Source organism: Macrobrachium rosenbergii, chromosome 14 (genome assembly GCF_040412425.1).
Source record: "Macrobrachium rosenbergii isolate ZJJX-2024 chromosome 14, ASM4041242v1, whole genome shotgun sequence".
In the NCBI taxonomy this organism is placed as follows: domain Eukaryota; kingdom Metazoa; phylum Arthropoda; class Malacostraca; order Decapoda; family Palaemonidae; genus Macrobrachium; species Macrobrachium rosenbergii.
In genome coordinates, this window is record NC_089754.1 from 6710927 (window position 1) to 6727802 (window position 16876).

At 32.7% G+C, this 16876-nt stretch overlaps 1 protein-coding gene across 1 annotated transcript in view; it reads left to right on the forward strand.

Annotated features, from left to right (window-relative positions):
- The window catches only part of LOC136845479 (prolyl 4-hydroxylase subunit alpha-1-like), a 41352-nt gene that overhangs the window by 18890 nt on the left and 5586 nt on the right, over positions 1 to 16876 (forward strand). Inside the window, 8 exon segments of the mRNA XM_067115652.1 lie at positions 610 to 701; positions 703 to 756; positions 1966 to 1987; positions 2226 to 2383; positions 6021 to 6140; positions 7489 to 7662; positions 9977 to 10156; positions 16463 to 16537. Coding sequence (XP_066971753.1) covers positions 610 to 701; positions 703 to 756; positions 1966 to 1987; positions 2226 to 2383; positions 6021 to 6140; positions 7489 to 7662; positions 9977 to 10156; positions 16463 to 16537 — 875 coding nt within the window.

Here is a 16876-nt window from a genome sequence, read left to right on the forward strand (position 1 = left end):
AGGATTATTAGCAGAAATATAAAAATACAGCAACATTTAACGATAAACTTAAGAATTTAGATGTCTAGTTACTGAGACTTACGACTGGTTTTCCAGAAATGAACGAAGTATAGACTTCTTCATTACGGTGTGAATTTGAAAGGGGATTATTATAGATTTTCAAAAAAGTAGGTGCAAATTGCTTGGCAACTGTCATACGCCGAAACGAAAGTAAATGAATGGAAATTACCGCATACGGAGATTAATAGAAAGAGTATCGATATCAACCATTAGTGCAGTAAAGTGGCTGATCAGTCAACAAAATTGAATATTCTTCCTAATTGGATATCGGCTTACCTGAATAGATGTATTTTGTGTAGGAGGCTTGAGCAAAATTAATGTGCTGATAAAGACAGAAAACAATACTTTATTTCTTGTTTTTTTTTATCTACGTCATTAGTCACAGAAAGCCAATTACAATTCTTCTTATATCCATAACGGGTCAACAATGACAAAGACTGTTGTTCATAGAACTGGAGATATTAAAATGTCCATATGTCCCAGCAGCAGACCGTGAAAGTTGGATGTTTCATTCGTTTTATCAGAATGCAAATTTATGTTTCCTAACAGAACAGCGCGCGAAACTGTTGGCATTATTAGAACTGGAAAATTTACCATCCTCACGAACGGTGCTGCCATCTCTCAACGACTTGCGAGGAGCTTTCTTTGGCCTTGGCCAGACTTCAGCAGATTTACCGAATACCCATACCCAATTTGGCCACTGGAACCATAGACTAACGTCACGACTTCCGTCGGTGAGTTCCATTTGATTCTCTATTTCATTTTGCCTATTTTGTATTTATGATAATCTATAAATAGATAAATAAATATATATATATATATATATATATATATATATATATATATATATATATATATATATAATTTGTTTATATATATATATATATATATATATATATATATATATATATATATATATATATATATATATATATATATATATATATATAATAATTAAAATAAGGACAATGCCCTCTTACTGAACTTTTCGAATTCTTCGCATTTTGGATACGTTTGTCACTGCAAAGCCTTAAGATCCAAGTCCAAAAAATTCAAGTGGTTGAGATGTCTTCAATTTTTTGCACTTGGATCTTAAGGCTTTGTAGTGACAAGCGTATCCAAAAATTGAAAGAACTTCATAAGTTAAGAAAGCATTGTGGCTTTTAAAATTACATATGTACACAAACACACACACATACACACACACACACACATATCATACCATATATATATATATATATATATATATATATATATATATATATATATATATATATATATATATATATATACCTATATATATATATATTATATAGGATTCCAGCTAAGATATATAAAGGCATACAGCAGGTTCCATAAAACGATCAAAAAACCATAATTTATTCATCAGAGACGTTTTTTATCGTACGTATTTGCATCTTCAATCTGCAAATATAACAAATTTCGTTAAAATTTACAAAAAAAAATTTTAAAAATAAGGTTAAGAAAAAAATTATTTACAAAAAACTTAAAATTAAAATGTAACGTATGTCAGTAAAAAGAAACCAGTACTCAACAAACCATTCAGAGGAGAAATCGAAAAGAACGAATGATCAGAGCTGACCTGCACCTACGACTTCATGTTATGCTAGATAAAGAGGAGAAGCGGAAACGTTAGAGTTCAAAGACGGAACAAGTCGTTTGATGTATAAGGACTCCTCTTTATCTAGCATAACTGAAGTCGTAGGGTGGGGTCAGCTCTTGGTCATTCGTTCTTCTCCTTCTCCTTTGAATGGTTTGTTGAGTACTGGTTTCTTTTACTGTATACGTTTCAAGTTAATTTTAATTTTTGTAAATAACTTTTTCTCTTAACCTTATCTTTTAAAATGTTTTTGTAAATTTTAACGAAATTTGTTATATTGGCAGATTGAAGATGCACATAGTACATGTGCGAAACGTCTCTGATGAATAAATTATGGCCTTTTTGATGCGTTTTATGGACCCTGCTATATATGCCTATATATATATATATATATATATATATATATATATATATATATATATATATATATATATATATATATATATATATATACACACACACACACACACCAAGACAATGTGATACAGTTACCCTGTCAGTCTCAAAAATTGTACTAATATTTTCCTTTCTTTGCTTGTCTTAGTCCTTAGCGTTTACGACTGTATAAGAATTGCCAACGAGAGCTACTATGAGGGTCAGTACGTTAATGCATGGCAATGGTACATTTACGCAGGAGCAATTGCCACTACTCCAGATATGAAAGGACTCATTGATGATCTTAAAGCTCCTGTGGCTAAAGAGGTAATCCTATTATTATTATTATTGTAGAGATAATAGCTAAAAGGATTATAGAAATATAAAGAAATAAAAACTGAAGAACTAATGGAAAACAAAATGATGATGCGCATACATAGTGTGAAGAGTCATTAAAAAAAAAAAAAAAAGAGTAGCAAAACCTTCAAGTTTATGAGTGCATTTGGTATCTGAGAACCTCTGAATTGTCTCTTTTTTTCAGATTATTTTTAAGATAGCAGATTATTCCTTGTACTCTTCAGTGTTTTATTTCTTTTCATCAAATTAGACTACTCAGAGTCTGAACTGGATAATATTTACTGATTCATATGAAGTGTAGCCTCTAATGCGCTAGCGGTGATACAGGTCTTCCTTTCTAATAGAAGTTATACCTCGAATGTCATACTCCTTCCGTTATATTAAGGAGGCAACTCTCTGAATGTTACATTTATCTTGGCGTCTCTGATGATGACTTCTTGAGCATTTTCCATGAGTGTGATATTTATTTAGGAATTTCTTGTATATCTATATTTATCTTGAATATCAGAATTTTCTGCATAAATATGATCTTTGCCTCAAATATCGTATTTGTGGCTGGGGGTGGGGTGAGGTGGGTGGATTTAAAATGCCTTGCAAGAGGAATATTCCTTGAGTTTTACATTGTGGAATTTCTTGTGAACTTTGAAATGTTTATTTTTAATATATTTTTTTTTTTTTTAGATATACCTGGTATTTTTATAAGAAATATTTTCCACGCCCTTGTTGTGCATTTGGGAATTTCCAGAATTTTTAAGAGAAAAATTGAATCCAAATTGACGTTTGTTCGGGATTTCTCTTGAATGTTACATTTATTTTGAAATCTTAATAGTATTAGAAAAATGATTTTACTTAGATGGGCCATTTATTTGGGAAATGTCTTTTTATCTTTTTCAGATATTCTTTTTAAATACTGCGTTCATTTCAGAATTCACAACATTTTCATAAAAATGTATTTTCACTCAACGTGGATTTTATTTTGGATTTGTCTTGACAATAATCTGTTCACCTTGAATAACACAATTACCTGTCACAGATGTTTGTAATGAGTATGAGTTTTATTCAGGTGTGTCTTACTTTTCAATATAACAGATATGTACCTTGATCGTCACATTTATCTTGGAATTTTCTGCTCTTTTATATTCACCTTGAATGTGATATTTATACAAGATTTTCCTGCAATTCTAGATTAGAAAATTCCTTTGGAATGGGCACGAAATTTAAAATTTCCTTGTTTTTAAAAATGATATTTTCCTTCAATGGAAATCAAAGTCTACATAACGAAAGTTTTCATCAAATATGGCCTTAACTAGGAAATCTCATACGTTTTAGTGATGGAAAATACTGCGAATGTTATATTCATTTGTGAACTTCCCACATTTATACGATGGAAACATCATTCACTTAGCATTGTCTTCCGTCTCCCTACAACATTATTCAGAAATTTTATATACCTTTCAAAGCATTCATTCAGAAATTCTGTATATCATAATTTCTTGAAATGAATTGCTTTAAAGCATTTATACAGAAATTTTATACCGTTCTTGCAAGCATTTACTCAGATTTTTTATCAGTTTCTTTATTGCTTCTATTCGGACATTTTATATTCAGAAATTTTACGCATTTGTTCACATCATTTACTCGGACATTTGGTCCATTTCAAAAATATTATACTTGTCTTTAAAGCACTTGAGCCATTTAATTATAGCATTAATCATAGTTATGTACATTTTTAGGCATTGATTTGGACATTTTCTTGGAAGCATTTGTTCAGCAATTCTGTTTTTTATGGCTTCATTAAAAAATGTATACATCTCTTTAAAGCAATTGCTCGAACATTTTATCCTTTTTTTCATGAAATTTATCTAGAACTTTTATACATTTCTTTAAAGCATTTACTCGGACATTTTATCCTTTTTTATAGCATTTACCTATAAATTTTAAACAATTATTTAAAGCATTTACTCTGACGTTTTATCGTTTCTTGTAGATAGCGTCTCTCTAGAAATTCTATGCATTTTATCATTTTTTTATGGCATTTATCTAAAAATTTCGTGCATTTCTTTAGAGCATTTACTCAGGTATTTTGTCCTTCTTATAGCATTTATCTAGAAATTTTATGAATTTCTTTCAAGCATTTACTCGGAATCTTTGTCCTTTTTAAAATAGCATACATCTTGAAATTTTATACATTTCTTTAAAGCATTTACTTGGACATTTTATCCTTTTTGTTATAGCATCTATCTAGATATTCTATAGGTACATTCCTTTAAAGCATTTACTCGGACATTTTGTCTATTTTTCATAGCATTTATCTAGAGGTTTTGTATATTTCTTTAAAGCATTTACTTTGGACATTTGTCTTTTTTTCATGGCATTTATTTAGAGGTTTTATATATTTCTTTAGAGCATTACTCGGACATTTTGTCTTTTTTCTTAGCATCTATCCAGAAATTCTATACATTTTTTCAAGCATTACTTGGACATTTTATCTTTTTTTTTATAGCATCTGTTTAATAATTGTGTAAATTCCTTTAAAGCATTTACTCGGATATTCTTTCCCTTTTATAGCATTTATTTAAATATTTCATACATTTCTCTAAAGCATTTAGGTGGACATTTTATCGTTTTCTAAGGCATTTATCCAGAAATTTTATACATTTCTTTGGATCATTTATTTGCAGAATTTGTCGTTTTTTACGTCATTTATCTAGAAAATTTGTACATCTCTTTAAACCATTTGCTTGGACATTTTATCCTTTTTTATAGTATTTTTCTGGAAATTTTATAAATTTATTTATTTTATTTTCTCGGACATTTTATCCTCTTTTAAAGTATTTATCTAGAAATTCTATGCCTTTATTTAAAACATTTGCCAGGACATTTTATCCTTTTTTTATATATTTTTCCAGAAATTTTATACATTTTTTAAAGCATTTTCCCGGACATTGTATCCATGTTATAGTATTTATTTAGAAATCCTATACATTTCTTTAAAATATTTACTCGGACATTTTGCCCTGTTCATGGCGTCTAGAAGAAATTTTATAAAATTTTTTAAAATTTGCTCTGCCGTTTTATCCTATTTTTATAGCTTTTACCAAGAAATTTTATCCAATTCTTTTAAATCATTTGCTAGGAAATTTTAGTCATTTTTTATAGCATTCATCTGGAAATTTTATACATTTCTGCGAGCATTTGCTCGGACATTTTATCTTTTCTATAGCACTGATCTAGAAATTTTCTACACTTAAAAAAATTTTTACCATGACAGTTATTCCTTTTTATACCATTTAATAGGAATTCTATGCATTAAAAAAAATTCATTCAGAAATATATTGTTTATTTATATCTTTTATGCAGATTTATAAATTTCTTTCAATTATTTTCTCGGATATTTTATTTATTTCCCTTTAAGCATTTATTCAGGAATTTTATACATTTCTTTATAGCATTTATGCATTTCTTTAAATGATTAATTCAGGAATATTATAAATTTCTTGTATAGCACTTATTCAGAAACTTTATGAATTTCTTTAGAACTTTCGTTCAAAGATTTTATGTACATCCTCGAAATATTTCATTACAATTTTGACTGACCTCTTTTCAGCATGATGAGAAACATTCCCCACTTGACCCCAAGTTCTTCCCTCACCCGATCTCCCGGCATCCATTGCAGGTTCCCAGGGACACTGAATACTTTTCCTTGTGTCGCGGAAATTCTCTGTTGGTGAGGAAACTTTACAGCCTCGTTTCCCTTCCAAATACTTTCACGTTTACTCAATTCTAGTTTTATGTCTAGTATACGCAGGTAAAGCCTTTTTTATATTTTGAAGATTTCTTTATCATTGGATATGAATTATTAGGTTGTAAGCAGGAGGACTTTTTCCTTAGTGGTATGATAATGTTATTTTCTCAACCGAACTTTCATCACATGTTAATCATAACATTGGATAAAAGTTCTGCTTCGGTAACATAAGACACTACAATTTATTATTACAGTAAACGTAGCGATAAAATATCTGAAAGAGTTTATTGTAAATGAAGCACCATACTAGTGTTTTGTAAATTATCAAACATTCTAAGAAGTATTCGAATTAAAGGCTAATATGATCCCAACATCAACCATTCGTTACGGAATATTACCGCATCATCGCCAAATAAGTGGAACTATCCACTGATCAGTCAGACACCTGGTTGCGTGAACGACCTCTTGGAAATACATTATCCCTGACAACACAGTATATTAAATCATAATATAAGCCTTCCTTCTAATGCAGAAAAGTTTTAGCAAAAAATCACCGAGAGCTGACGGGCTTCTCATAAAATCGAGGTGAATTTGGACTTCTTACTTTCTTATGATAAAATCCTTCATGAAATTTCCATATCACTACAACGATATCTTAGAAGCCATGTTCAGCGTCATTTTGCAAATAAAAACTTAATTTCTTAGGATATCTTCAATCCTCTCATATAGTCTCTATGTTTGGTTTTGCCAAGAGATTATTAAAATATAAATTCACCTCAATATTAGCTGCATAATGAACCTTCGATAAAGAGCACGAAAAGAAAGCTTATATCAGTTAAAACAACTTATTCATAAAGTATTCCTGAGGAACGGGAAAATTTGATATGAGCACGAAAATCACGTTTTCATGAATTCCTGGAGAAATGTTTGCTTCATAAACAAATACATGTAAGGAGAGAGAGAGAGAGAGAGAGAGAGAGAGAGAGAGAGAGAGAGAGAGAGAGAGAGAGAGAGAGAGAGCAGCCAATTTCCTCATACAAAATATAGATACGGAAGTTATTTGGTTAATAAGCCTCAGTAAAGAAGTCCAATTCATTTTTTCTGTGTTGTGACGAAAAGCGTGTACAATAGAAATCACTTCATCTTTTGTGAAAGAGGAAATAATTTCCAGAGTGATTATTGTTGTAAGTTTGTTTAGACCGGGCAAATGATTGATTTGGAATGGGACAATAAGCAATGAGGTTTATTGTCAGTTCACTGTATAAAGGCAAACCTTTCCAAGTGACCTATTTAGAATCCGGTGCCTGAAAGAATCGATTGTTTTCAACAGACTAACGAGTCGGCAGTCAACCTCAAGTGCTACATATCATCTCGAGGATCACCGTACCTGATTCTCCGACCCATCAAGGTCGAGCACGTACACCACGATCCTGAGATGTACGTCTTCTACGATGTGATCTCAGACAAGGAAGGTCAAGCTATCAAGGACCGTGCAAAGTCTCAGGTACGGTTTATGGCAACGCTGTTCAGTTATATACATTTACTTTCGGGCCTCAGTCTGAGCCAGTCTCCCTTACAAGTTTTAGTAATTCTTCTTTTGCCAAGTAACAGCTCAACTCTCCTGCTTTACATGCATGCATACACACACACACATATATATATACACATATATGTATATGTATATATATAAATATATATATATATATATATATATATAACCCGCGCCATATATATATATATATATATATATATATATATATATATATATCAGATATATGTATATATATTTATATATGTATGTATGTATATACAGGGTCTAACACAAGTTTAGGCGAGTATTTCGGGAAATGAAAGGAAAGAGTAATTCTTAGCAGAAAATGTGCTATAAAGATTTACATTTTAAGGCTTCATTTGTTGGTGAGGGAAATTCTAAAATAACTGTTCATGATTAACTCTGCTCCTAGGCGAGGGGGGTTGTTAATGGAAGGTCGGAGTAGCCTGGGATGGGGAATGGTGTATGTGCGTGTGTGTGCGTGTGTGTGTGTGTGTGTGTAAAGTGAATGAGTCAAGTGGATTGCTCCTCTTTTAATTATTTTTTTTTCTTGCAAATAATCTAATTTGAATTATTAGTTTACAGCAGTACCATATGGCTTTACATATCAAGTAAGTAGTGTAAAGGTTGCTAGGCAACATTTATTTATGATTGCTGAATTCTAGTGCAGTCTGTCCTGCTGCCTCGTCACAGAATGGTTGAATCAGGAGTCATGATTAGGCCTATGCCTATGAATGGTGTCAGATAAATGCTTTTGATCGAGAGTGAGACATTTTTAATAATACATTTTAAGTCTTTGATAGAGGTCTAATGAATAAGCCTTTTGATGGAGGGGAGATTCAGTTAGGCTAGTTTTCTTTTCTTTTTTTTATCAGTGTCCAATGAATACCACCGGTAGGGTGGAGAGGGTTTCAATGATGCATACATTTTTTGTATAATATCTAGAAAATACGTTTGATTGGGAGGTATTTTATTCACATCGGCTTAAAAGCTCCATCCTCTTTCTTTACCACCCCCATCCCCCACTACTCCGACATCCCATACACCATCTTACTCACCTGAGAGCAGTGCTAATGATAAATGGTTATTTTAAATTTTCCCTCACTGTTAAACGAAGCCTTACAATGCATATCTTTATAAAACATTTTCTTCTCAAAATTACTTATTCTTTCCATTTTGGAAATATTTGCATATACTCATGTTTCACTCTTATACACACACACATACACACACACACACACACACACACATATATATATATATATATATATATATATATATATATATATATATATATATATATATATATATATATATATATATGTAATTGTAATAGTCACAATGCTAAAGCCCTAAGATCCACGTGGATCTTAGGCTTTGTAGTGACAAGCGTATCCAAAAAGCATTGAAGAATTCGAAAAGTTAAGAGGGTATAGTGGCTATTACAATTACACATGTGACCAGTAGATTCTACACACACACACACACACACACACACACACACATATATATATATATATATATATATATATATATATATATATATATATATATATATATATATATATATATATATATATATATATATATAGTTATATATATATATATATATATATATATATATATATATATATATATATATATATATATATATATATATATATATATATATATATATACACTAGCTGACAACCCGGTACTACCCAGGAAAACTCTGAATGACAACCAATACTCTCTTTCTCACTCCCCCCCATCTCTCTCTCTCTCTCTCTCTCTCTCTCTCTCTCTCTCTCTCTCTCTCTCTCTCTCTCAACATAAACGGCAATATAAAACAATTGTGCCACGATGGTGAGGACTGTTCTGTTCCATCTCTATGAAAATAGATCTGAATTTCAGATATGTTTATTTATGTATGTATGAACTGAAATAATCTAGCTTAACTTGACCTTAGTCCATCGTGTGTCTGTGTGATCGAATATCACCACGGGTGTCCGGAATTCCTTGCTTGTTCTTCATTTGGATGTAATCTTTATAGTAACAAATCTATTATAAAGGTGCGAGGAAAGGAGAAGTTAAGAGAATATTGTGGCTATTATATATATATATATATATATATATATATATATATATATATATATATATATATATATATATATATATATATATATATATATATATATACTGTATATATGTGTGTGTGTGTGTGTGTATATACAAACATAATAGGTTATTTAAAATGGAGCCTTGTGGATGTCATAATTTACAGTTAGCGAGGTCGGGTGTTTTATCACACACTGGTGCAGTAGAGCTGCGGGTCTCCCAGACGGCTTGGTTGGTAAACACAAGTCACTCGTACTTTCCAGCGATAGCCAAGCGTATTTCAGCCATCACTGGACTACTTGTCTTTGAGGATGAAGGTGGCTTGTATGCTGGGGAACCGTTACAGGTAAGATACCAGACGAGGTAATTGCAAAAATTTATTTCACTAAATTAGAGAATTAGATAATAATTTATTGCAATAATTTTTGAATTGGGGATAATGCTTCATGTCATAAAGGGAGACAAACTTTATTAGAGGGTTCTTTTTTTTAGGTTATCTTTACAATTGACTTTTTATTATGAATTTGATTGTTAGTCAGCTGCTTTTATGAAAAAAAGCACCTGACCCCAAAAAAAATTTGCTACAAAAGGTTCCTCAACGTTTAGTTTAGTATTAGGTGTGCTTAATAACATCAAAAGTCTACCACAATCTGACCATGCAAAAGGTCTTATTTTCAAGAGGGCGTCAATTAGTCCCAAAATCGCCAAAATACCTATTGCTCCTTAATTATCCATCCCAGAGTAGTAATTTTGTTGTTTAACCCTATGTTTTGGTGGTCTGGGAACCTATTTTTTTTTTTTTATAAATGTTATATGATAACATAATAGTCAGATTTAAGATACAATTTGCTTTTGTAACTGTTTATCAACAATATTTACCGACTTCTTTAAAAAATTATCTTTACTTTCGAATGTTTTATTCATTTAACGACAATATTTACTGATGACCTTTATTATTCGTGGACATCTTTTGGTGGACAGATGTCTCAATAACCTGATGTGTCGGGTATGGTAAAGGATAATCCACAGTTTGAGTCAATGGTAGATCAGGTGGAAGAAATATCCTCATCTCAAGTGAAAAAATAAATTATTTTGGAGAGTGTTGTAACATCAAATGTTAATCCAGATCAAGACATGACTGATACAAAGAAGGCAGAACTTAGCACAAGGTCAAAAACCAGCCAGCTATGGATAAACTATCAGAGAATGCTTCAAGCTGCAAGAACGATGATCAGAGTGATCGCACAGGATCTTGGATGATGCACTTAAGTGCGGTATCAGATTGCCTGCCAAAATTTTACTGCTGCTGGACACCGCAACTACCTGAAATCTGCATACTTCTATGTCCAAGAAATGTCCCAACTCAAGATTAGACATACTGATGTATATGACAAATTTTCTAGGGGTTTTCATGTGATCCGCTGCAGCAACCAATGCTGGGCAGGTCTTAGCTCTGACCTTGTGATTGAGCAGACACTGATGAGGTCCGTAAGGGGTAGAGGAGGCTTAACTCATGGAAGTGCAATAACCTAAGAAATGCTTACAATAGTGCCATGCAGGAATTCAATGGCCTGAACTACACAACAAATGAACAACATCGAGAATCAGCAGAAGCAAGGATAAAGCAAGATCACTCAGACCTGGAAAAGATAAAGGAAAAACTCTCTGCATGCAAACTGTTTTCTCCAGACCCATCTTTGAGAAACATCATTACTGGTGTAGTTGCTGAAGAAGATGTGAATGTTCATGAGTTTGAGATTGTTGGGAATGAGATTATTGAAAAAATGACTGGAAAACCTGTTTTTGGGATCTCATTCAAACAGAAAGTTCGAGCAAAACCCTCACAGGTGAATCCACTGTTAAACTTGGGCAAGGCCGAACTATTGATCCTGCTTTGCTGTTTCGAAGGTTTCTGGTTCTGTCAAAAACCCAAGAACTTTCACTGAAAGATGTTGAGTTATGAGCTCAGCCCATTCCCTACAGCTCTATTTGAAGCCAAATAAATTTTCCATAAAGCTGACAAGCCCCAACTAGCTCATGCAACTGCTGAACATTCAAGCAAAAAGTCAAAGGAAGCTGTTGTGGATTTTATTCCATCTACTGAACTTTATGTACTTGATGGTGGCTCACTGATCCATCGTGGTGACAGTTATGGTGCTAGTGCACAAAAATTAGTGTATGTTGACTTTACCATACGTCATTATGGAAAAGCAATCATAGTTTTTGATAGCTAAAGTGGTCCTTCCATTAAGGACAATACACATCAGTGGCAGGGGAAAAAAGACCCACCCGACCATCAACTTCAATACGGATGCTGTGTTTGAGGATACAGACTTGCCCAATCTTCTCCTCTACTATGCTGAGGTAAGCAATAAGGGCCTCTGTTTTCGTTCCGACACGTCTACAGTTCCTAAGGTTTATAATATTAGTGAAATGTGTTCTTAGTTGCTTTTTACCCACACTTTCACAGAATGTGACACAACCTGCCGCGTTTTCAGTGTTGGTAAAACAATCATCGTTTCAGAAACTTGTGAATGGCGAATCAACCATTCAGACATGTGCAAATGCATTTCTGCTCCCAAATCAAGCTAACAGTGTCATAGAGGACCTTGGGGGCAAGGCAATGGCATATCTCTTTCAAGTCATTTGTTACCCCAGAATGCCTCTCAACCACCAGGCCCTCGAAAAAATATCATAGCTTTAGAGTGTATTACCAGATCATGGTGTAGACTGGAAACAAAAGTGACATGAATATAGTGGATTTGGGATGGAAACTGGAGGACAATCAGTTTCTGCCAGTTATGAGCAAGAAAACTGCTGCCTGAAAGCCTCCTTCAGATGGTCCACCGTAATTGCAATACTGCCTGTCAAACGCATTGCAGTGCAAAGGCTATGAACTACCATGTACACCTGCTTGTGGGTCATGTCAAGTTGAGAACTGTGAGAATCCACACAATCAAGCTTTACAGGAAGAAGAAAGCGACAATGAATATTTGTAAACTTGGTTTTTCACAAATTTATAATATAGGATTTATGATAACATTTTACCAGTAATTACTACACTAAGTTTGGTGGCCTTATTGGCCCCCCATCTTAGACATTGAAAAATATAATCACTTCAATGCACTGTTATTCAGATAAGTTGGTTTGATTTCCAGATTCCCAAAAAGGGATTTAGACACCAAATTTTCTTGGGTAAAATAAATTGAAATGAGTAATGGGAATTTTCATTATTTTGCAGCATTTTGCTAATTGGATTACCACAGCCCCAAAGCATGGGTTTAGACAGATATCCCCTAAACACGGGTTTAGAAAGCAAGTTTACTTCTGTAAATTGAGTTGAAATGATTAATAATGATTTTTTGTAGTTTGGCAGCCATATTGGTCCTCCATCTGAGATTTTCTACATATGTAAAAATTGAAATGTACTGTGATTTGAGTAAATTTAATTGATTCCTAGATTCCCAAAACAGGGGCTTAGACAGTAAATTTACCTGTGTAAAATGAGATAAAATAAGCTATTATTTTTGTTTTGTTTTGTTTGGGAGACATTTGATCCTCCATATTAAATTTTTGTATATATATATATATATATATATATATATATATATATATATATATATATATATATATATATATATATATATGTATATATATATATATATATATATATATATATATATATATATATATATATATATATATATATATATATATATATATATATATATATATATATATAATTAGACCTACTTCAGTATACTGTAATCCAGATATGCTGTCTGGATTCCCAAATTACCAAAACAGGTGTTTAGACACCAAATTTACTTGTATAAAATAAATTAGAGTGAGTACTGGAGATTTTCATAGTATGGTGACCATATTGGTCCGCTATCTTGGATTTTGTGAGTATAGATTCACTTCAATATAGTGCAGATATGCTAATCGGGCTCCCAGATCCCCAAAATGTCTTAGGCACCAGCATTACTTAACTAGTTTGAATAATGAAGAGTAACGGGCATTTTAATTATTTAAGGGCTACTATAGATACCATCTTGAAAATAAGACCTTTTGCATAGTCAGACTGTGGTAGACGTTTGATATGTTGTTAAGCACACCTGATGCTACAATAACCAGTTGAAAAAACTTTTGTAGTAATTTTTTGGGGGTAAAACCTTATTTTCAGCCGACTATGTACCAGAATGTCAAGTTTCATTGCATGTCTTTGTAACACTTGTATGTTTTTGATAGGTAGGAACAGTCAACTCTGCACTCTGCCCTTCGTTTCTTATCTAGCTTTGGAGTCTGACTCAACAAATACAGAGTAATACCAGAATGTCAAGTTTCATTGCATGTCTTTGTAACGCTTATATGTTTTTGATAGGTAGGAACAGTCAACTCTGCACTCGGCCCTTCGTTTCTTATCTAGCTTTGGAGTCTGACTCAACAAATACAGAGTAACTTTCTAAGCCTTGAGGGTATTATTTCCTTGCTATTGGGCAGTATGGAATTAGCTCTCCCTTTCATCAAAGTCCACCACTCTACCAAATTAGCACAGGAAACGTTACACATCATTGCCAGACAAATTAAATTTCTATAATAGTGACAAAGTCATTTGTTAAATTTATTTATTGAATGACAATGTGATATTCAAAATATAAATTCATTTCTTTGTGTACTGTGTTGCTGACCAAATATAAGTTGCGTTTTTGAAATTGTAGTTTCAAATACATAGGAACTGCGATACCTTTTCTGACGTTTGATACTTTACGAGAGAAATTATTATACTACTATGGAAACCAGCCTGAAAGCAATAAATTATCCCCTTATTTGGTAAACTTAATAAGATCTTTTATCATTTATTATCCACATGGAATGATCTAATATAAGAAGTAAGACCAGCCCTAAGGACAAAACTGATTAACTTCACGGGGCTCTTCAGGCTCAACTGTTTCCTGTTAATGCTCTTCTTGATTCCTGTATTTAAAGCCAGGTCTCACATTTTCTTTTCAGATTAAATAGATTGAAAAGTTCATAAATATCTGAGACAGTCCATTTTTAAGCAAATAATGAGGTTAATTTCTCCTAAACTCATTACCCGTTTTCTACCGTTATAAAATGGTAATTTATCTAATGAATGGAAATTTTGTGATATTGTGTCTGTTCCAAAAGGTTTTACATAACTGATGATTCTAAAATTACAGCCCACTCTCCACTCCGTTGGTACTATCTGGCTTTACTAAAAATTAATCTTTATGCAGCTCCTGCAAGGTAGTTAGAATTCAGGAAATTACTCGGCAACAGCCAGTATACTTACAAGATTCAATAGCGTACTTTTGACACCCTTGTAGGTCTATGGTATGATTTCGTATTAGTTCATTAAAGCCTCATCACTCTATAAAGGATCTGTATAAGAGTATTGTAACTGGTATGTTGGGCACATATACTTGGTATCGTTTGCATTTTACGGGCCAGCAGTAGATGATGGTTGAAATGTGAAATACATGTGAGGTCTGGTGTTCCCTACGGTAGCAATCTGGAAACCTTGTAGTTTCTAGTGTTTTCTAACGACATGATTGTTGGCTATGAAAATGAGTTGATGCAGTATGCTGAGGGTATAGCTTTTGCTCTCTTCTATTATAAAGCTTCAGGACTGAAGGAATATTTGAAATAGAGCAGTAAGTGATTTAGTCAGTGAGTAATGACGATAATGTCCAGCATAACGAAGACATCACTGACTTGCCAATCTCAGTAATTCACAGTGCTTAGAGAACACCGTACCTCATGATTTTTATACTTAGAACTCACTGTTAGAAAACTAGATATTGCTCATGCGGCTTTCTTCTTCGAAGTAGGTTGCAGCATTAATACCACATGCTTCAAATATTTTGTTTCACCTTTGCTAGAATGTTCATCTGTTGCCTGAGTATCTGAAGCCTCTCATGATCTTCATTTCTCAACAAAAGTGGGTTGAGTGGAGAATTCCCAGCACCAACGCTTTTCAGTAAAGAACCTCTACTATCACCTTTAGTACTTCCTTCTTTCAAGTCCGTATATGTTACTCATTTCGGCAGAACATCAGCATCTGCAGTACATTCTACGAGAAGCCACAAAAAAAAAGTACCCACAGTCCAAGAGGTCCATTATTTCCTATATTGTAAAGCCATGGGGCAGTCCTACCAGTTAAGTTTGGGAGAGACTTTAAAATCCAGTGCAACAGAGCCATGATTTATTCTAGTTATCAGCAGGGCATACATACATACCCACGCACACACACACACACACACACACACACACACACACACACACACACATATATATATATATATATATATATATATATATATATATGTGTGTGTGTGTGTGTGTGTTGTGTGTTCTTGTATGTATGTATGTATGTACTGTATGTATGTATGTATGTATGTATGTATGTATATAACACATACATATTAAAATCAAGTGCGTTTTAAGTTTTAACAGAAGCTACTCTGTATCACTTTCCTATATTTTTCTCTTTGTTTAACATCTTTGGATACTTGCTTAACAGGTTAGTGGTCTTTTTTTGGGGGCTTTGTCCATAAGCACGTATTCTGTTTTCATAATCATTATGTCTCCGCTTAAATTCCATTTCTTTCTCTTTTCTCTTTTCCAGGTTCTGAGTTACGGCATCGGTGGCCATTATACATATCATACAGATCCTCTATGGAAATATGATCTCCCTGAAAACGTATGTTAATGCGATACGCTCAAAGACGTATATACACATGTGAACACACACTCACATATATATATATATATATATATATATATATATATATATATATATATATATATATATATATATATATATATATGTATATATAATATTTTTATGTATGTATGTATATAATGATAGATAGATAGGTAGATAGACAGAAATGAATATACAAACATGGAAGAGTTGAATATAAAGGTATGAATTTTGACCACAACCATCTATTTAGACATCTTCAGTCTCCAATGGAACTGGATATAGTGCTTGAACTTGACACGATATTTGCTCGAGTGAAACGCAGTACAAACAAAC